This window comes from Etheostoma cragini, chromosome 17 (genome assembly GCF_013103735.1).
Source record: "Etheostoma cragini isolate CJK2018 chromosome 17, CSU_Ecrag_1.0, whole genome shotgun sequence".
Lineage (NCBI taxonomy): Eukaryota > Metazoa > Chordata > Actinopteri > Perciformes > Percidae > Etheostoma > Etheostoma cragini.
Genome location: NC_048423.1, coordinates 16522907 through 16544011, shown reverse-complemented (window position 1 = coordinate 16544011; position 21105 = coordinate 16522907). Strand labels below are relative to the sequence as shown.

Sequence of the window (21105 nt, the reverse complement as noted above, 5' to 3'; positions counted from 1 at the left end):
GGTGCTTTTGAAATATATTTTAGAAGAAGAAATTATTTTAAATGCTCGGAGACAACTAGAGAAAAATAATACACATAGACAACATTTTATTTTTTAAATTTGGATACAGCAGTACATCCTGCACATTATTTCCTTGGTTTCACATCGGGAACTTTTTAATGCGACACCGCTGACACTGGGTCGTCATTCATCCTTGGGTATCGAAAACAGGTAGAGGGAACATTTGCCTAAATACAGCCCATATTTCATACATGTGTAGTTATTGAGAAGTTTTTGAACAGCTGGATGTTGTAATATATTATGATAGATAGCTAACACTCAGTTTGGGTGAGTGTGTGTAGCCGGAGTTTAGCTTTTTCCTCGTTGGAACTAGTTAGCTTGTGTTGCTAACCACCTCGCCTATCAACAGCTGGAGGCAGGCAGCTGTCAACCCAGACCAGCAAGGTGTTAGCACTACCCAGCTTTGGCAGTTTAGTTTGCAACACAATATTACAAATTAGGAAGTATTTAAAAACGTCTAAAGCAGTGACCGCTTTTATAGCTTTGTAATTACTTGTGTCCCTTGCATAAACATTGCAGTGGCGAGGGTGTACAGTACTGTGTTAAAAGGTCTTCGTCATGGAGCTGGCTCACAGTCTACTGCTCAATGAAGATGCCTTGGCCCAGATCACTGAAGCAAAGAGGCCTGTCTTCATCTTCGAATGGCTCCGCTTCTTGGATAAAGTGCTTGTGGCAGCAAATAAGGTGACTATTCAGATTATGGCATTGTTTTTTTTTGAGTGAGTTACATTTTTTAATGTGTTTCAGTATGATTATGTTTTGGGTTTGAATGACAGGTGGATGTGAAGGAGAAGCAGAAGAAGCTTGTGGAACAGCTGACAGGCCTGATCAGCAGTGCCCCTGGACCACCGACAAGAAAACTGCTGGCCAAAAACCTTGCTACCCTCTACAGCATCGGTGACACCTTCACTGTTTTCCAGACTCTGGATAAATGCAATGAGATCATTAAAAGCAAGGATGACACACCTGCGTACTTGCCAACAAAACTGTAAGATATAATTGCGGCTCTGTGAATTTCCATTGGCTATTTTTGAACATAGTCATTGTGTTTTTACATATTCTACTTGATATTATACACATTTGCATTAAGATTTAATCCATCCAGCACTGCTTTGCGTGTTGCACGCATATGATGTAGGCCCACCCTCAAGGGTATTAGTCGTGAAGCCAAATATTAATCTGCAGAATGAGCTCATGTTTAACAGGGGGGCTTAAGTGTTTCTTTCTGGTAATGGAATCTAACGGTGGTTAAAGCTACATCCGCGTTGTCTGACAGGACTTTATCCATCATTCTCTCATAATTTAGTGTGGCACTGTTCTACTCCTGTCATGTTCTAGTATAGATAATGTGTCTGGAGCACTGAAGTTAAATCAAACTCATGGCACAGGGGTATTATGCAGGGGTATCAATACAATAAAAGCAAGTCTGAATGTTATGGATGTGAGAATATTTGACCTTAACGCACACAATCCACAGTTATGGCAGTTTGATTTTAAGAGATAAATCATTTTTTATGTTCATCAAAATGATACTGAGTTATCTTATGGCATGGCATTGCATTGTTAATCAAATAATTTAAAGTGAACTATAATGTGCACTTTCATTGTTATGCATAGAGTAACTTTTCTTGCAGTGCTGCAGTGGCATGTGTTGGAGCTTTTTATGACAAGATGGGCAGGATGCTGGGCAGCTCGTTTCCAGACACCATTAATAATCTTTTGAAGGCCGTAAAGAGTGCAGAGGTATGACTTTTAAGAGTACGAGTTTTCCACTTTCTTATGGCAAGTACTGTATGTATTAGGTCAAATTTATATATTAGAATATAGAAACAGAAGTGGATAACTAAAAAGATTTAATATTCAGAAAGAGATATGACGTTTATTTTTATCCTTTGTTTTCCACCTTTCCCGTGTTGATGTAGTCTCAAGGCAGAGGAGAGATCCTTCTCAGCCTGCAGAAGGTGCTCTGTGGACTTGGAGGAGCTGCAGCTTCATGTCACAGAGATATCTACAAGAATGCTCGCTCTCTACTCACCGACAGGTCCATGGCTGTACGCTGTGCGGTGGCAAAGGTTGGTCTTAGAAAAATGTCTAATGGACCTGGAAACAAGTACCAAATACACATATTTTTGCTATGTCATTTATGTTGCCCAATCTCAAATGTGTTACGCAAATCTCCTCCTTATTGTGACGCAAAACGTGACAGTTGCACTGTATATTAATCACATAAAGATAAAAAAAGAAAGATAAGTATAAACTTAGCATCTGGATTGTTTGTATGCATCATCTGTATGCCTATTATAATAAATCAGATGTTTCCTGGACTCCATCTTCATTCTTCTTGCCTAATCAGTGCCTGTTGGAGCTGCAGAATGAGGCAGTATTCATGTGGACCACAGAACTGGAGAACGTGGCCACTTTGTGTTTCAAAGCCTTGGAAGGATCTAACTATGGTGTTCGGGTAGCAGTGGCCAAACTGCTCGGGACAGTCATGGCCACTGCCCTGATGCCCAAACAAGCAGCTGGTAGGTTAAAGAGTTGATTTTTGTAGTTTTATCTTCGGCTACTTTCCTGTTAAGTAGACTAGGCTGCCCACTTTGGTTCTTCATGATCTCAATTCATTTTTCCTCAGTGATGCGTCAGAACGTGAAGCGAGCCACTCTGGAGGAGGTGCTGGAGCTAATGGCCACAGGCTTTCTGCGTGGAGGATCTGGCTTCCTGAAGAGCGGTGGGGAAATGTTGAAGGGGGGAGGCTCTGTCAGCAGGGAGGTGCGAGTGGGCGTCACACAGGTGAGGTGAATGGTCAAACGTAAGAATCTGAGCCTGCGTTGTCTGAATCAACCATTTCACATGGGATTTCCCCCCCCCCCATTTTCCTCAGGCCTATGTTGTGTTTGTGACTACACTTGGCGGTCAGTGGCTGGAGCGCAACTTTGCGACGTTCCTGTCCCACGTTCTGGACCTAGTGTCTCACCCACGAGCCACGCAGACACATGTTGAGGCTGTGTACTCACGCCGCTGTGTCTCTTTCATGCTACGTGCCACCCTGGGGGGCTTACTTGGAGAGAAAGCACAAATTGCGGCCGGCAAAGAAATCTGCCAAGCCATCAGCAAGCAAATGAGGGCTGTGGGTAAGGAGGATGGGGGGGAAATATCACGATTCAGAGCATTACAGAGTAAGTACTCATCCATTATTATTACTTTGAATTCACCCTTCATTCAGTTTCTACAATTCTTGCATGGTTTGGGCTTGTGTTGCATACAGAGATGGCTTTTCTTTTCTGTCTTTTGTTGCGTGCGGAGATGGCTTTCCCTATTTCTGCTATCCTTCTTGCTTTCTGCCTTTTGCTTCTTTCAGATCACTCGTCTTGTTCATATTTTTTAACCACAAGCAGCATAATTAGTCATTAACATGATCCATTGCTAGCTCAGCATTTGAGTTCCGCATGCTTCCATTATTGCATAGCCTCCATGGTTGTTTGCCATTCTGTTATCATATTACAATCCCTACGGAGCATGACAAACTCTTTCTGACTGACATCTGGCTTACACCAGCAGAAAAACTGCATGTGCCACTAAAATTCACAGACACATAGTTGGAACAAGCCATTTCTCCCCACAGCAACAAGACAATATATTTGCAAGTTTGTCCATCATTTAGTTAAATTGATTTCAATTCCTCCAAATTTCATTTCTTCCCCTGTAAAACAACACATCAATCATTTTTATAATCACCTTTTATCTCATGAAAAAGGATGATTCTTACTCTGGTGTGTTTTGCAACCTTTACACTATCTCCAACATACACGCTCTTGTTCACATTGATGCTACAACCAAATTTGAAGAAGACGTTGAATGTCGGTTTCTCTTGAGACGTGGTCCTGTGTTCTTCATACAGCCCGACCGATATTAGGCATATCCCGATCCATTGGTATCGGCATTTATAATGGCCAATTTAAAAAATGTAAATAAAAAATTTAAATGGACTGCCAATCATGTTATGAACGTTGCCGTTGTAACGTCCCTGTCGGCAGCACAGATTTTAGATTTTTTTTTGTTAATGTGTTTTTGTTCAAAGGACTTTCAGTTTCATATCTTAAGTTTGTATTTTTATACATTTTATTTATCAGAACTGTAATATATTTTGATGTTCTGTTGCGACAGTAAAAGAAATTATTATTTTAGTGAGAACTCATACATAACTACAGATAACTGATGTTAGGGAAATCTGTGTTTTGTTTTGTAAACGCGTTTCTTGATTAAAAAAAAATACACACACACACACACACACATATATATATATATATATATATATATATATATAAATACAAATACAAATCGGCCGATGTATCAGCATATTGGATTTTTAAATAACCAAATATTCGCATCAGTATTGGCCTTAAAAATCCTTTATCGGTCGGGCTCTAGTTCTTCACTATACGTTACTATACTTTCCAACCAGCTGGATCCGTGAGACTTATTGAAATGAGACTTTGGGAAATATCTATGCTAAAAGTAACTTTAAAAATGTTTCCCGGAGACATTTGTTTGAAACAACATGACTGACACAGTTTAAGATTGCCCATTTAGAGCTCTGACGGTTTGAGATCTTCATAAACTATTAGATGGCTTGTCAGCAATTTACTTGAATTCAGATTTGGTTTTACTGTTATTCTCTTGTCACATCCTTTTATCCTTTTAATACAGCTATAACCATTGTTAAATGCATTGTACCTTTAAAAAAATCCTCAGAGCTCTGTGTTGTGGCTTCTCAGTATTTTAGAGGATTCTAGTGCTTCAGTAGAAAAACTTTGCAGATGGATGGTGCGTGTGTGACAGCCTTACATGGACTTATGTTGACAGTCAGTTATGTTTTTACAATGCAATTTTTATGTAATACGTCAGAATTATGATTTAACTAAACTAGTTAGCACCGTATTTTGAGGAAAATCTCAGTGTTCTTTGTTAGTAATATTATCATATTTTTAAGGATCTGTAATCTTGTTCAACTTGAAACATTTCTTTGCATTTTATACTGACAACCCCTTCTTGTTCATTTCTCTTTTCCTGACGCATGTTTTTCCAGAGGCAGTTGTGAATGACATGAGTGGAGAGAACAAGGCAGGGGCAGCGGATGTCTCGGCCAGTCAGCATGTCATGGTGTGTGCCCTAAAAGAGCTGGGCAGCCTGGTTCAGAGCTTGAGTGCCACAGCTTCTCCACTCATCCAGGAGCCTTCTATAGGTGAGACACACAAAATATTCAATGGGACATCTGTTTTAGTGCTGTTAATTTTCTATAAACTGTGATTATATGGATAGAAAATACTCCTAACTGGCGTGAAAATGTATGACATTGGCCGGCATCTTCTCTAACTTTGTGTTTTAACATTTTCACCATCCATTAAACAGAACATTAGCTGCTAACAGCAATGTCCATCTAAATCATTGACTACTTTAACTGACTGAATACAGAAGTTCCCACTGAATTTGCAGTTGTTGCACATTTTTCTTAAAGTTAAACAAATACGTTTAAATCAACAGTCAAGATAAAAACAATTATTCAACCACAACTCAAAAACCCCATGCCCTCTTCTCCAGGACTCCTTGAAACTGTGACCTCAGTGCTGCTGCACCCAAGCATGGCTGCTCGTTTGGCTGCTGCATGGTGCTTGCGTTGTGTTGCCGTGGCGCTGCCCTATCAGTTGACCCCACTGCTGGAGCGCTGCGCGGAGAGAATCAACAACCTGAAGAGTTCACCAGAGGCTGTGAGCGGCTACAGCTTTGCGATGGCTGCTCTGCTGGGAGGCGTACACCAATGTCCACTGGGTATCCCTCACTCCAAGGGCAAGGTGTGTAGCCTCAGAATGTACAGTAATCTTATGGGCTCCTTCTCTTGTATGACTGTCATTGGGACTTTATACTTATTTAACCCCTGGTTGAATGTCTATACCAGCCTTTTTGATTGCTCTGTATAGATTTAAAGATTGTCTGTGTACTTGTAGTTGGTGGTGAGTATAGCTGAAGACCTCCTGAGGACCGCTGCTCAGAATAGTCGACTGTCCCTGCAGCGCACACAGGCTGGATGGCTGCTGCTGGGAGCCCTTATGACTCTAGGTGAGCCTACCAAGCATCTCTCTCTTATCTCTTGTGTTTTGATTTGTCAACAAATCTGTCTCCTTCTCCCTCTCGCTTACAACATTGCCACCACATTGTGTTTGTGCCCAGGTCCCTCCCTGGTGCGCTATCACCTACCCAAGATGCTTCTGCTCTGGAGAAACGTGTTTCCTCGGTCCCAGAAGGAGCTTGAGGCAGAAAAGGCCAGAGGAGACGCCTTCACTTGGCAGGTCACCCTTGAGGGCCGAGCTGGAGCACTGTGTGGTAAAGAAATATGCTGGCCTGTACACCCGCACATCCTCTGTAATGTCAGCAGACACATTTCTGACCCACACACCTGTTATTTTCTTCTGTAGCCATGCGTAGCTTTGTGGCCCACTGTCCCGAGCTGCTTACAGAAGATGTGATCCGTAGACTGATGACTCCCATTGAATGTGCCATGACCATGATGTCTCAGTGAGTGTGATGCTTTCAAGTATGATTGTTTGTTGACAACTTAAAGACAAAGAGGTATTTGTCCTTTATTTTAAGATCTTCGTACACACAGTTATTTCATTTTGTTGTTGTTGTGTTCAGATTAATTATCTAATGATTGTAATGTTTTATCAGAGTCCCTGCCATCATTAAGGTCCATGGTGCTCACCTGAAAGCAAGTGCAGCAATGGTGAGGCTCCGATTGTATGACATCCTGGCTCTATTGCCTCCCAAGACCTATGAAGGTAACGCAGTCAATTTTAGAACTTAAGAACATTTATGGAAGGTGTTTTTTTTTTGTTTTTTTTAAACCTATGTTCTTCTCATGTAGGCAGTTTCAACGCCCTCCTGAGGGAACTGGTTGCCGAGTTCACTTTGACTGACAACTCGGCCAACACTACCACCTCCTTGCTGCGCTCTCTCTGCCACTATGACGACAGTGTTCTCATGGGTTCCTGGCTACAGGAGACTGACCACAAGTGCATAGAGGATCAAGTGAGTAACATCATCAATGGCATGATGAATCCAAAATATGATACTAGTACATATTCTAACAATAAATGTAACTGACACTATCTATACTAAACATAATCCATTATTACCTGATGGCTTGCTCACTGTTGATACCACTGTGTGATCGCACCTAAACAGCTGCAGCCCAACAGTGCATCTGGCAGCGGAGCTCTGGAACACGATCCCTCCTCAATCTACCTGCGTGTTCCAGTAGGTGAGGCCATCCCAGGGCCTCTCCCATTGGGTGTGTCTGTCATCGATGCTTCGGTGGCTCTGTTCGGTGTGGTTTTTCCCCATGTCTCCTTCAAACACAGGTTCGAAGTTTAGTAATTGCTGCGGACATAGACATTTTTGTAACATGTTTACAATTTGCATCTTATCTTTTTCTTCTCTGGTTTATTATATCTATCTATCTCTCTATCTATCTATCTATCTATCTAGCTATCTATCAATCATGTATATATACTGTATATATACTTGACCTGTGTTTTAAAGCTCTTTGTGGCATGCTTGTTTACCTATCTTTGCATACGTTTCAGGCTGCAGATGCTGGATCACTTTGCAGAGTGCATAAAGCAGGCTAAGGGAGTTCGACAGCAGGCCGTCCAACTGAACATCTTTACTGCAGTGCTCAGTGCCCTTAAGGTGAGAAAACTTGCCTCATATCCTCATTAGATAGGAAAATATTGTCTCATTTTCATGTAATGACAAAAAATGTTTCACTTCCTGAATAAAGGGTTTGGCTGAGAACAAGAGTACGTTGGGTCCTGAGGAGGTGCGTAAGTCGGCCCTGGCTCTGGTGATGGGAGCGTTGGACAATCCCAACCCCATTCTCCGCTGTGCTGCTGGAGAGGCCCTGGGAAGGATGGCCCAGGTGGTGGGAGAGGCTACCTTCATTGCCAGAATGGCACAGACCAGCTTTGATAAGTATGCATTTCATATATTATGTTATATGTTATCGGTGGATGTTGTTTTCTGTATTCTTTTATTTAAGCACGCCATACGAAATCAGTTTCACAGAAAGACAGCAATTGACCTAACATTTTATTGTAGGTCAAAGGTCAAGGAGATACAAGTTTCAGTTTTTGATTGTCCTCATAATCTATCTTGATCCAAATCAGTCTCACCTCTCTATCCTTGGCTTTAATCACGGATCCATATCTTTCCTCCTTCTCCATTTCCAGACTGAAGTCGGCCCGTGATGTAGTTTCAAGGACTGGCCATTCCCTGGCTCTCGGCTGTCTGCATCGATATGTTGGAGGAATTGGCTCAGGCCAACACTTAAAGACCAGTGTCAGCATCTTATTGGCTCTAGCCCAGGATGGGTCCTCTCATGAGGTCCAGGTACAGTAAATTAGTCAGGAGGAATGGATATTTAAATTCAATCAAAGTTGATTGAGAATAGGAGAGTTGTGTTGTTTTTCCATCTAAACTGAAATAGAATTTGCTTCACTTGGTTGAACAAAATTTTTTTTTCTATTGTATTTAATTTCAAAGCAACCTTTTTAATCAAAAACCTCGTAATTTCTGCGTTGCACATAACTTACTCAGATATTCTCCATTTATTTTGTATCAGACATGGGCTCTGCACTCTCTGGCTCTGATTGTGGATTCCAGTGGTCCTATGTACAGAGGCTACGTGGAGCCTACGCTGTCCCTGGTACTCACCCTGCTCCTCACTGTGCCACCGTCTCACACAGAAGTGCACCAGTGTTTGGGCCGCTGCCTGGGAGCTCTCATCACCACTGTGGGACCAGAATTGCAGGGTAACTGTGGCAGAAATAAAATCACAAACTTCCTTGTATGACTGTGACTCTCTCATTTCTTCAAAAGCCATGTAGACCGGCCTTTAGCTCACCTAGTAAGAGCATTCGCCCCATGTAGGCTGAATCCTGCAGTGTCATCCCCTATCTCTCTCCCCCTTTCCTGTCTATCCACTGTCACAAATAAAGGGGGGAAAAAAACAAAAATATAGAAAAAGAAGCCATGTAGACCAACAGGTGGCAGTGTAATCACACTACAGACATCTGAAGTAGATACTGTAACTGCTAAAAATGCTGTTCCTTTTTGGCTCTCTTCCTAATCTGTATCATTGGGTTTGCTAGGAAATGGAGCCACTATCTCCACCATCCGCTCGTCCTGCCTGGTTGGTTGTGCCATAATGCAGGACCACTCTGATTCCCTTGTGCAGGCAGCTGCCATCTCATGTTTGCAGCAGCTGCACATGTTCGCTCCACGTCATGTCAACCTGTCCAGCCTGGTGCCCTGTCTATGTGTAAGACATTGGGAGTTTCATTATATAATAGTTATAGTTTGTCTTAATCTTAATGGCATAATTTTCTACTGTACTATGGGATCCCTGCAGGTGCACCTATGCAGCTCTCACCTGTTGCTGCGCCGAGCTGCCGTGGCCTGCCTGAGACAGCTCGCTCAGAGAGAGGCTGCAGAGGTCTGTGAATACGCCATGAGCCTGGCAAAGAGAGCAGGAGACAGCGCTACAATTAGTGAGTACAAATCGTGAACCTGACAAAAAGATTCTGTTTAGTTGATATACCTCAGTGAGACACTGGGACTCTTACTGTGTTGATTTTGTCCCTGGTTTAGATCTAAACATCACGGAGACCGGTCTGGAGGGCGTTCTGTTTGGCATGCTGGATCGGGAGACAGACAGGAAGCTGTGTTCTGATATCCATGATACACTGGGCCACATGCTGTCATCTCTTGCTGTGGAAAAGCTTTCCCATTGGCTGAAACTCTGCAAGGATGTCCTGGCAGCAACTACAGGTAGACCTTCAAAACGGCAAAATGTGATGCATTACCATTTTCTGTCTCCAAGGAAATAAATGGTGACACAGAAGACAAAATAAATATCACACAGCAGTCAAGTGTATTCTACAGTCCAATATCAGTTTAAATGTTTTATGACAAAATCTTTTCTTTGAAATCCTTGTATAATGAATGCGTCCATCTCCTCTTTCAGATGTAGCAGCAGTCGTTGGATTCGAGGTGGAAAAGGATGAGGAAGATTCTGAGAAAAAAGACGAGATGGACGATGACACCATGTTCACAGGCCTGGGCGACGATGACAAGTCCAAGCCCTCTGTGGCGCCGCGCTGGGTGACGCGGGTATTTGCCGCCGACTGCTTGTGTCGCATCATCCTGCTGTGTGAGAATGACAAAGCACACTTCGACCTAGCAGCTGCCCGCTCTGCACAAGCCAAAAACCCCAAAGGTACCACTCATCAGCATGCTGCCAGAACAGAATAGAGTAGCTCATGGTTGACTTCAAGGATTTGTGATTGATTTATGCCAGCTGCGATCAGTGTCTGTGCTTCAAATAGATTTTCTAAACTCATATGTATTAATATTAAAACTGTTACCTACATGATAATAATAATAATATATTATATTTATATACCGTAGTTACCAGACTATAAATTGCTCCGGAGTATAAATTGCATCAGTCAAAAAATGCGTCATGAAAAGGAAAAAATAAAATGTGCATATATATAAGTCGCATTGGACTATATAATTTGCATTTATTTGGGAATTTATTTCACAAAATCCAGGACAGACATTTAATCTGGAAAGGCAAGTTATTTAACTACACAATAGCACACAGAACAACAGGCTGGACAGGTGTCCGGTATGTCATTACCGGTTATTCAACTATACAATAGCACACAGAACAAATACCAGGGTTTGGAGACATACAGTGCCTGCACCGTTAGCTAGCCTCTCCCTGCAGCACGTTGTTCAAGCACCATCGTTGCAGTAAGAGTAACCTTTTTGCCAGTACCTCAGTTACTCATTCACTTCAAACTTTCTTTCTGCTGCTCGATTACCTTTTTTAGCTGCATAGTTTACTACCCACAGTTTGTAATCTGCAGACAAGGATTTTCTTTTTGGGGGCATTTTGTTTGTGTTCAGTCTTTCTCAGTTGTCTTTAGGAGTAGCAGAGAGCCCTTTCGCAGTCATAGAAGGTAATGTTTTCAGTATGAATTAACATTTAAAAACATGGTAAATTATACATATTTTCCACCAAAGAAAGTGTGAATTAAATTCCGGAAAATACGGTAGTGCTTTATCATAGAGGTTTAAGAACTCATTTTCTACTATCCAATAGTCAAACAACAGTTTGTTTAGTACAGACTGTTGTTAGGTTTGGTGTTTGATTTAAACATCTTTTTGCATCCTTCAGGCAGTTCAAGTGTCAGCTGCTAAATAAAGCTCATTCATGTGCTTTTATGTAAAGATGGAACAAAGCAAGAGATGAGTAAGCTGAGTAAGTGGGAGGGATTTTTTTCCCACTGTGACAGATAGAGGAGCCAGTATTTATATAAGCTTCTCTGAAATAAGGCAGCATTCTACAGACCAGACATTAATGGCACAGTGTGGGGATTTTGCATCTCTGGACGCAGATAAGCCAAATTTCGTGACTGGGATTAAATGGATGGTTGGTCTGCAGGTTGGTGTGTTCAGCCAATCCCTTGACAGGTGCACAGCTGAAACTCCATTAAATCTCAGCTTCAAGGTCAATATCTGGTTTCTTTCAAGTCACTGCAAGCATGCACTGAATCCCTAAACGCTGGTTTGTTATGTACTGTATTTAATCTTCAATTCATCCTCAGGAAAGGAAAGTGTTAAAAAAGCAAACACAGAGACCTTGAAGGAGGCAAACCATCGTACCTTCTTGCTGACGTGCTACCCAATATTAAAGCACGTAAAAAAAAAACTAGAAAATGTAGAAATGACCAGAAATCTTTAAATTCTATTTTGGATTTGATTAATGTAGCTGCTCACTAAGGTTACATGCCTTGCAGTGTTTGTGAATGCATTTCTATTCCACACACTATCCTTGTTTTTTCTTTCAATCTCTGTTCATCAAGGAGATCAGTTGGTGCTCCATTTGTCTGACCTCATCCGCATGGCCTTCATGGCTGCCACTGACCACAGTCACCAGCTGAGGATGGCCGGCCTGCAGGCCCTAGAGGACATCATTAAAAAGTTTGCAGCCGTACCAGAACCTGAGTTCCCAGGACATGTCATCCTGGAGCAATACCAGGCCAACGTAAGTCAGATTGCATAATGCTGTAAACGTGCCACATTAATAGTGACAAAACAAATGTTAAACAAAGTCAAAGAAGTGAACATTCACCAATTATGTATGCATTTAGGTCGGAGCTGCCCTCAGACCGGCATTTTCACCTGATACACCATCTGACATTACAGCTAAGGCATGCCAGGTAAGACACCCTGCTTTGTTCACAAACTTTTGGAAACATTTTCAAGAAACATTCTAGAAACATTTTAGCAGCTGAAATGGTTATACACTATTGCCCTTCATAGCCCTGTTTGGCATTACCGAAGTGAAGAGAAGCACCTAACTAGTCTGTTTGTACTGTAACATTCTTTCTAATGAACAGCCCTTACATATATTCATATATTCTGATGAAGCTAGAGGCTATTGAAGCAATTCTACTCCAATGGCAGTTAATTACTTCTGCATAGTGACTCATCATCCCCTTAGAACCTAGCAGTGTCTTAAGTTTCCTGCCTTAATGCTTGACTTATTTTACTTAGGTTAAGAGTGACCGTGGAAAATAACCAACATGCCTGTTAGCAGTATTATCGGGAAAAAAAGCGTTCTTTCTTTGAGCCTACTGAGACTATCTCTGTTCTTTTGGAAAGCTGAAACCTTGATCTCGGGGTATTCTCTTTTCTAAATAGAATTAGTAATTTTGAAGAACATAGAACAAAAAGGAAATATCCATGATACCTTGTATCCTATACATAGTTAACAAATATCCATAACTAAAAGAGCATTTGATACATACTTGTGGAAATTTAGGCTCACATAACATGACCTATGGAGGAATGAGACTATAGTTACACAGGTAACAATGTGGTTAGCTGAGTACATTTCCGACATAACCCCCTTATATTTCTCCTTCTCCTGCCCTTGGCTTACTGACACTAGCAATTCTCCTCAGAAGTATGTCATCTATTAAGTCCCTACTCCACTTGTACAGCTCGATTTATAAATAACTGTTCTCTGACACCCCCAACCCCTTTACTGGCATGTATGATGGCTCATCAACCTTTAACACTCTGTTATGTAATGTAGGCTGTTACATTTTCTCATTAGATTTAAGCGAAGTAGCAGTTAAAAGGCATTGGATTTTGTTATGGTCAATTTGTTTTACTATTTATCACCTTGCCCCTTCCCCGTGACTACAGGTGTGTAGTACGTGGATTGGTAGTGGCGTAGTCAGTGACCTCAATGACCTGCGGCGAGTCCACACCCTGCTTGTGTCGTCGCTGGACAAAGTGCAGGCTGGGAAAGGCTCATCCAGTCAGCTGTACAGTGAGAGTGCCACCACCATGGAGAAACTGGCCGTGCTAAAGGCGTGGGCTGAGGTGAGACTGAAGAGCCTGATCGGACCACTGTCTCATATTTGTTATACTGCAAATGAAGTACACAAAATAAAGCTGACTACACGTACTGGCTTTCTTTCTCAGGTGTATGTGGTAGCGATGAAGATCAAGAAAGAGGCCCAGTCTAAGCCTTCCAAACCCGTCCGAACTGTAGACGACGATGAAGATGAGGACGATCTGGGCGCCAACGTGCTTCCACCCGACAGCCTCATCACTCTGGTCCAGCCGGAGCTGCCCTCGCTGAGCCGCCTGTGGCTGGCCATGCTGCGAGACTACGCTCTGCTCACTCTGCCTGCCGAGTTTTCCAGTCAGCTGCCCCCTGACGGTACAAGACATAATCGTGCCTACCAAATTCAGTTTTTCTAGTAGTACATGGACTATAAGTTGTTTGCTCTAGTTTTGGTCCCAAATTTGTGGGTTTTTTTTCTTCTGAAAACAACTCCAGACAAAAAAACAACCTGTCAATGGGTTTTGGACAGCTTTTTGATAAAAACCATCAAACTATTGTCCTGTCAAATAGCCTTTTAGTTTGAATAAGATGTTCCAGCAGCTGTTTTGGGGCACCTGTTCTGAAATTTGAAGTTGTCAATTATCAAGCAATGAAAGAAGTGTAATGAATATTTAAAGTAAATGTAAATATACAAGCAAGGCATATATACAGTACGTGTATATGTAATTATTGTAAACCATTCAAATTACATTTCAAGGTAAGATGGTCAAAACAAGTCTTTCCCATTCTTGTCTGCGTTTAGGTGGAGCGTTTTATACTCCAGAGACTATAGACACAGCAAGGCTCCACTATCGCAGTTCGTGGGCCCCCGTCCTGCATGCTGTGGCGTTGTGGCTGAGCAGCACTGGGTTTGGAGCCGGTGAAGAGGAGCTGGCTCCTGCCGTCCCTCAAGCAGCCTCCTCCACCACAAAAACCTTTGAGGAGTCGGTCAAAGACAGAATGCATCTAATGTTGGGTAAAGAGACGCACATCATTTGTTGTATGTAGTATTCATGTTACTGTGTTTTTTGTTGTTGTTTTAAACGGTTTGGCTCTTATTGAGGTGGTTGTCGTAAAGACTCAATACCCCATTCTACAGGTATTCTTCTAAAAATCTTAACATTTAAACAAAAGCGCTTTTTGTTTACGCACAGCCATGGGTCCACCTCGCATCTGCCGACAGTGGAAGGGATGGTGGTGGATAGAAAAAGAGCATAGCATGAACACACCCTAAGTGCATTTCTGTGTTCTGTCTCTCAGGTGTCAGTATAGAGTTTCTCTGCTTCCCCCGGCCCGAGGAACCTATCGAACACGTGATGTCATGCCTGCTCGCCCTATTCACTCTGCTGGAATCTCCATGTTTTAAGATCCATATCGCAGAGGACCAGGTAAAGACACAAGTCGGAGTGCAGAAATCACATGTGTAAGAAAGAGAGATATGGTGGAAGAAAGACCGCTCGCCTAGCATTTTAATTGTGTTTAAAAATGTATTGATGTTTAAAAAAATATATACTACACATTAATATTAAAACTCTGTGCTGCAGTTTTTTAGAAACTTGCTTATTAGTATTTAAGAAGCTTTTCTTTTAAACTTGTTTAACTTGCAATTAAACAACAGCATTACGTCGTATGTCAACAGAAATTCAAGCACTGCATAAACCAAAATTACAAATTGAAATGACAGAGCGCAAGTTTCTGTGATTGGTTTTGTTGATTACAGGTGTTCTTTATTAAGTAGCAAATAGGAAACAGCTGATGATGATTTAAGCTTGACATGATGTAAGCCCGGGCTCTGTTATTTACACCTTGCAGCACTTATTTGATTGGTCTAATTGAAGTGATATATTTAGCAGTGACTGATCACCACCTTGGTGCAAATATCTGGTGAATATCGCAGAGTCAAGTGATGTTTACCGACTTTACTAGGATGACAATGGTCGCTCCGTTAAACATTTCAATGCCACGTAGTGATTAGTAGGATACTGAGGGCTTCAAAGAAAACATAGAATGTGTCCTACAAATTTAGAAAAAAAGCAGTCTATATTTCTCGGTTGCATTTGGTGGAGCATTTGAAATGAGACGGGTCATAATCGGCTCTATGATGTATTTGGCCTCAAAATACTGTATCATAACATTTCTTTTAACTATGTAAATATCATAGATATCCTTATATATACAGTCCTTATATTTATTTTATTTTTATTCTGATATTTATGTACTTCTCTTTATACCACTACCTTTATTTATATTCCTTTTGCCCTTTGTGTACAACTGTAACACAGAAATTCCCTGAAGGGATCTATAAACTATTTCTAATTGTGATTCTGAAAGTGTGGACTTCAGAGGATCCAGACCATAAGTTGGGACACAGAATGTGTCTCTCTGCTGCTCCTACACAGTCATTGTAGTCTCGTGTCAGACTAGGACCACATACTATGTAGGTGTGCATGGAAAGGGTTAGATAATTCTCACTTTTGGCCTATTTTATATACAATATATAGATTTTCGGTTCTTTTGTATAGGAAATAATGAATATGAATTTCTCTTCTCATGCAGTATGAACATTATCTGAAGATGTTTTTATTGAGATTGAAACTTACTTTGGAGAAACTGCATAAAACCATTAACTACTCTGACAAAACAACTGCTTACCTGTTGGCAATGAGCCAAAACCGATAAATATGATGTGCAATGTGATTATCAATGTTCACATTCCCGGTTTTTCACTGAGGCATTACTGCAAATGTTATTTCTGTTGTAGCTGTTGGCAGTGGAGCTCCTGAACGTGCTCCACCGGCTGCTGTTGACCCGGGATCCTCCTGCTGTACAGCTCCAGGTCACTGCTGTTGTACAGGAGACCATCAGGGCTGCACAGAACCATCTGCAGCAACACAAGGCCAGCGATGGTCAGGAGCTAACACTTTCTACATCACACCTAAACACTGTTATATTCTGGAAACGCAAAACATAGCATTCTTATTTGCTTCATCTGAAAGATGAGTGTTAAAATCTGCTATGTTTTATATTTATACAGGGTTCACACGTTTTTATGAAGTCTGGAATAATGAAACTTCCAGGCCTTGAAAGGTTTTGGCAAATTAAAAACGTTTTGCAAACGTCATGAATTTTTTTTTAACAAGGCATAATAACATGTGATTAATAAAAAAAATCTTTTGACAAAGATTTCACGTTGTCTTAACCTTATCGTGCTATTCGGGCCGCGATATTACAAATTTCACTAGGAACATGAACATTGTCATTTATTTTATTCTTAAACCTCTGAGGGTAAACATTAACACTGATATGTATTCTTATTGCATAATGTCAACTGAGATTTTCAGGAATACTTAGTCATGGAAATTTGCCAAAATGTAATGGAAAAATATTTGTTAAAATGCGTTCGAACCCTGTTCATCATAGTAAAGTTGTTTCAGTCATGTGGCTCTTTGAGTAATCTAGGTCACTATGTTATTTTGCTCAGGCAAAGAGGAAGAAGGCGAGAAGGACTCTCAGGCCAGCGCAGGGGAAGGAGGAGACACAGGGGAGCTTGTCCCCGGCAAGTCTCTGGTGTTTGCAGCCATGGAACTGCTCGTGTTCGTCCTGGTCCGCCACTTGCCACAGCTCAATGCACGTGTGAAAGAGTCCCCCAGCCGTGTGCCACACAGGCCTCAGAGACTACCTGAAGAAAGTGCCCGCCTGGTGGCAAACACCGTCTCCATCCTGGCAGAACTGCCCTCACTCTGCTCCCCTGCTGGTGAGGCCTGGAGCACACTGCAACAACACACACAAACCATGCAAAGAAAGAAAAACTCAGGAATTTGATTACAGCTCTTGATTCCACCTTATAAGCTTGGCCAGCGTTGTTGTGTATGCTAATGATAAATTAAACTCAACAACGCTGCTGTGCTTTCTTTGTGCCTTCAATGATCATATGTTATTAGAAACTGCTATATGCATTTGTGTGAGATCAAAAGTAAGTATTGATATTATTAACATAACAATGTGGTGTTCACTATGAAATCTCACTTTTTTTTCCCGCCTTTACAGGAAGCATGACCATCCTGCCCACGGTGCTCTTCCTAATCACGGGGGTGCTGAGAGAAACTGCCCTTAAGACTGCTGACAACTCGGTGCCTGTGACTGTGTCAGCTGCGCTGCAGGGCATCAAGACCATAATCACCTCCCCACTGGCCCGGGTGGAGAGCATGCACACACAGTGGACTGGCCTTGTGAGGAGCAGCCTGGCATCCGTACTTGAGCATTCACAACCAGGTAAGCAATTACACACTTGTTTAACTTTAACCACTGACGCTGACCTTACTGTGGAGTTGGCTAGAAAAAAAGTATGACGTCATTATTCATTGTCATTCATGTTACTGAATGCTTGTTAATGTTTTTCTGTAGAGGAGTCCAGACCTGACATGGATGAGGTCAGTACGTTAACAGCAATCACACTCTTCTTGCTGTCTGCCAGCAATGAACTTGTAGGAGTAACCGTCCTGCAGAAGGGCTGCATGGAGCGCTTCCGAAATGCCCTCAACTCTAGTGATCCCTGGGTAAGCACCTATGTATACAAACCCAGCAGAAGTCCAAGAATCTCAACCTAGACACATTTTTAATGCCCGATCAAAAAGGTGTAATCCAGCTGTGTGTGGCCAAGTTAAGTGAGTGATTTTGTTCTTTTGGCCACAGGTTCAGGCACGGTGTTACCAGCTACTGTTGTCAGTGTTTCAGCACTCCAGCCGTGCCCTGTCTACCCCGTACATCCACGCTCTGGCTCCACTCATGGTGGAGAAGCTGAAAGCAGTGGAGCGCAGTCGGCCTGGGACTGCTGCCGAGCTGCAGGCTGTGCAAGAGGGCATCAGGGTCCTAGAGAATCTGGTGGGCATGGGTGAAGAGCAGAACCGTAAGTACGCCTCCACCTAATGGACCATTAAAGTACCGTATTTGTTCCATTAAAGTGTTTAGCTCCATTAAATTAGGTCTCTTAAGTATTTAGCTCAGTGCCTTTGGATGTGGGCTGTCAAAAATCAGAGCAATAGAGCGTTAAATGCTAAATTTAGAATCCCTGCACTGGTTTACTGTCATATTTATTATTGATTTCAACATTACACTATATTATATATAATTTATACAAATGTTACATTTTGTATTTTGTGTCTCCTATTCTCTTGTTCCTGCTTTCTTTTGTTTTTATTTCCCTAGTGAAGCAAACTGCACAGCATACTTAAAGAAAATCCAATAACATAAGTTGATTGATTTCACATTTGTGTTCTATTAATCTGTTGTGTATTTTAGTTTATTCTGGTGCTTCTACTAACGATTATTTTCATAGTTGATTAATCTGTTGATTATTTTCGCGATTAATCAATTAGTTGTTTGATCTACAAAAAATGTCAAAACATGGTGAAAAATGTGAATCTGTGTTTCCCAAAGCCCAGAATGACATACTCTAATGTCTTGTTTTGTCCAAAACACAAAAGATATTCAGTTCAGTGTCACAGAGGAGAGAAGAAACTAGAAAATAATCCCATTTTGGAATCAGAGGAGAAATCTTATTTTTAAATAAAAAGAATGCGATTAATTTAATAGTGGACAACTAATCGATTCATCGTTGCACCTCTAGTTTATTCCATGTTTGGGGTTCAAACTATATATTTAAGGTGCTGCTAGAGCTGTGCATAACATATTTAGGGCCCCAAATACAGATTATTTTTTAGTACAAATTGATCTGCAGATTTTTATTTTCTTGATTAATCTATAAATCTCTTGGCCTTAAGAAATGTTGGGAAACACTAAAATACATCACATTTTTATCGCACTCAATGAACTTGATATGTATAATTCTGCATAGATTTTAGAGATACTATACCATACTTTATCTGGACTGCTTTGTTGTTACTTTGTCTTTTTTTTTTTTTTTTTTTTCTCCATTTTTCTTTTTTTTAAATACAATACACAATTCAGTGTGGTGAATTATTCCGACAGGGCCTTTTGGTAACCACTGTCTCACCACTCACTTGAGTGGTGCCTCATATCTGGTCCAGGAGTACTGCGTTGAAATTTGTGGCCTCACTTTGGGTGTTCCATTTGTGTTCTTTGCAGTTGAACTCTCCCTGCCCTGGTGAACTAATTACTTTTACTGTTAGTGACCATCTTTTTTAATGTGTTGATGTTTGTGTTTAATAGGGGTGCAGTTGCTGGCTCTTCTTGTACCAACTCTCATCTCCTACCTTTTGGATGAAAATGCCATCTCCTCTGCGCCCCAAGTCTCCAAAGGCCTGCATGATTTTGCCCTTCAGAACTTAATGCGGATTGGCCCCCTCTATCCAGCTGCCTTCAAGATTGTAATTGGTGCAGCACCTGAGCTCAAAATCCGTTTGGAATCTGCTATACTGGCCAACCAGGCCAGCAACAGAGCCAAAGCTGCAGCCAGGCAAGCTCAGCCGACTGTGCAAGCCGCACCAACCATCAAACTCAAGACGAGCTTCTTCTGAACTCTCCAGAATAACCTGTACACTCTCACAGCCTAAATTAATGTTGTCTTTTTAGGTTTGTTTTGTTGTCTGTCATCAAGTACCCCAGAAGAAGAAGAAGAAAAGTACCACCTAACACGTCTGTATTAACTACAGTTTCTTAAGTGTATTTATTTATTCTAAATATACATTCACATTTGTTTTTGATAGGTGGGAACGCTTTTTGAAGTCAAGAAGAAAATTATGTAAATATCATTAAAAGGCATTTGAATGTTCACTTTTTAAAAAGCTCACTTTAAAATCTGTAGCCAATTTTGATTCTGTGAATGTATCATTTCTGGATCCGATGCACATTTATAAAGGGACACCATTTACATTTTGTTTAATACTGTTTTTTTCTTGATTTTGGCTTTTTTGTCTGGTCATCAACCCTCCAAAAGTGGATGTTTACTGTGCCATACTTTGCGTGACCATGAGCATGGCAGTTCTTTTTTTCCCTTTTGATTCAAATCATGCTTGTTTGTTTAATGGAGCTGCTTAGAGTCTGCTGATTGTTACCAATAGATGTTTTTAAAATCTTTTGTCTTTATTTGAAGAGGGGTTTTCTCTTTATGTTCTCAACATTCCTGCTACGTGTTCTTATGCATACTAAAAAATACTTTTGATCATCATTTTGAGTCCAGAATGAGATTTTATTACAGCCCTTTTAAATAATAAATACATCACACTTTCAAATTGTTTTTGAGCAGGAATTGTAATTGTACTGTAATTATCACAGAGACAGTTAATTGTCTGCTGATAAATGGAGGGCATACAGGGGCATACTACATACGTGCTGCATATCACTGTTGTAAAGCTTATAACTTGGTTTTTGCTCCATATGTGTCTGTCTATGTGTAATAGCTACATGAATGGGTGAGCATCAGCTACCTTCATAAATAGGCAAATTTGTTGTTGAATTGATCCTGTTACATTCCACCCTCATTTCTTCGAAATGTAAATAAAGTTGCTTTGACTTCATTGTGCTGATGTCTGTAATCG

The 21105-nt window shown here is 41.2% G+C and overlaps 1 protein-coding gene across 2 annotated transcripts; it reads left to right on the top strand.

Moving 5' to 3' along the window:
• The first annotated feature begins 141 nt into the window (after positions 1 to 141).
• heatr5b (HEAT repeat containing 5B) lies at positions 142 to 21084 on the top strand. 2 transcript variants are annotated; one of them, XM_034899220.1, is made up of 36 exons: positions 142 to 210; positions 580 to 744; positions 837 to 1048; positions 1695 to 1803; positions 1983 to 2132; positions 2414 to 2585; positions 2693 to 2850; positions 2942 to 3236; positions 5147 to 5302; positions 5659 to 5909; positions 6063 to 6174; positions 6286 to 6438; positions 6531 to 6630; positions 6784 to 6893; positions 6980 to 7143; positions 7300 to 7475; positions 7701 to 7806; positions 7898 to 8088; positions 8346 to 8505; positions 8738 to 8927; positions 9267 to 9436; positions 9527 to 9665; positions 9766 to 9945; positions 10142 to 10393; positions 12051 to 12232; positions 12339 to 12407; positions 13402 to 13581; positions 13684 to 13924; positions 14352 to 14564; positions 14849 to 14976; positions 16350 to 16494; positions 17070 to 17342; positions 17636 to 17860; positions 17993 to 18144; positions 18281 to 18494; positions 19778 to 21084. In XM_034899220.1, exons 2-36 carry the CDS (start codon positions 619 to 621, stop codon positions 20083 to 20085), a joined length of 6162 nt encoding a protein of 2053 aa, XP_034755111.1. In that variant the 5' UTR covers positions 142 to 210; positions 580 to 618; the 3' UTR covers positions 20086 to 21084. The 2 variants fall into 2 exon arrangements, with proteins under 2 accessions (XP_034755111.1, XP_034755112.1); XM_034899221.1 differs by having other exon boundaries at positions 143 to 210; positions 2942 to 3191.
• Positions 21085 to 21105: the final 21 nt, after the last annotated feature.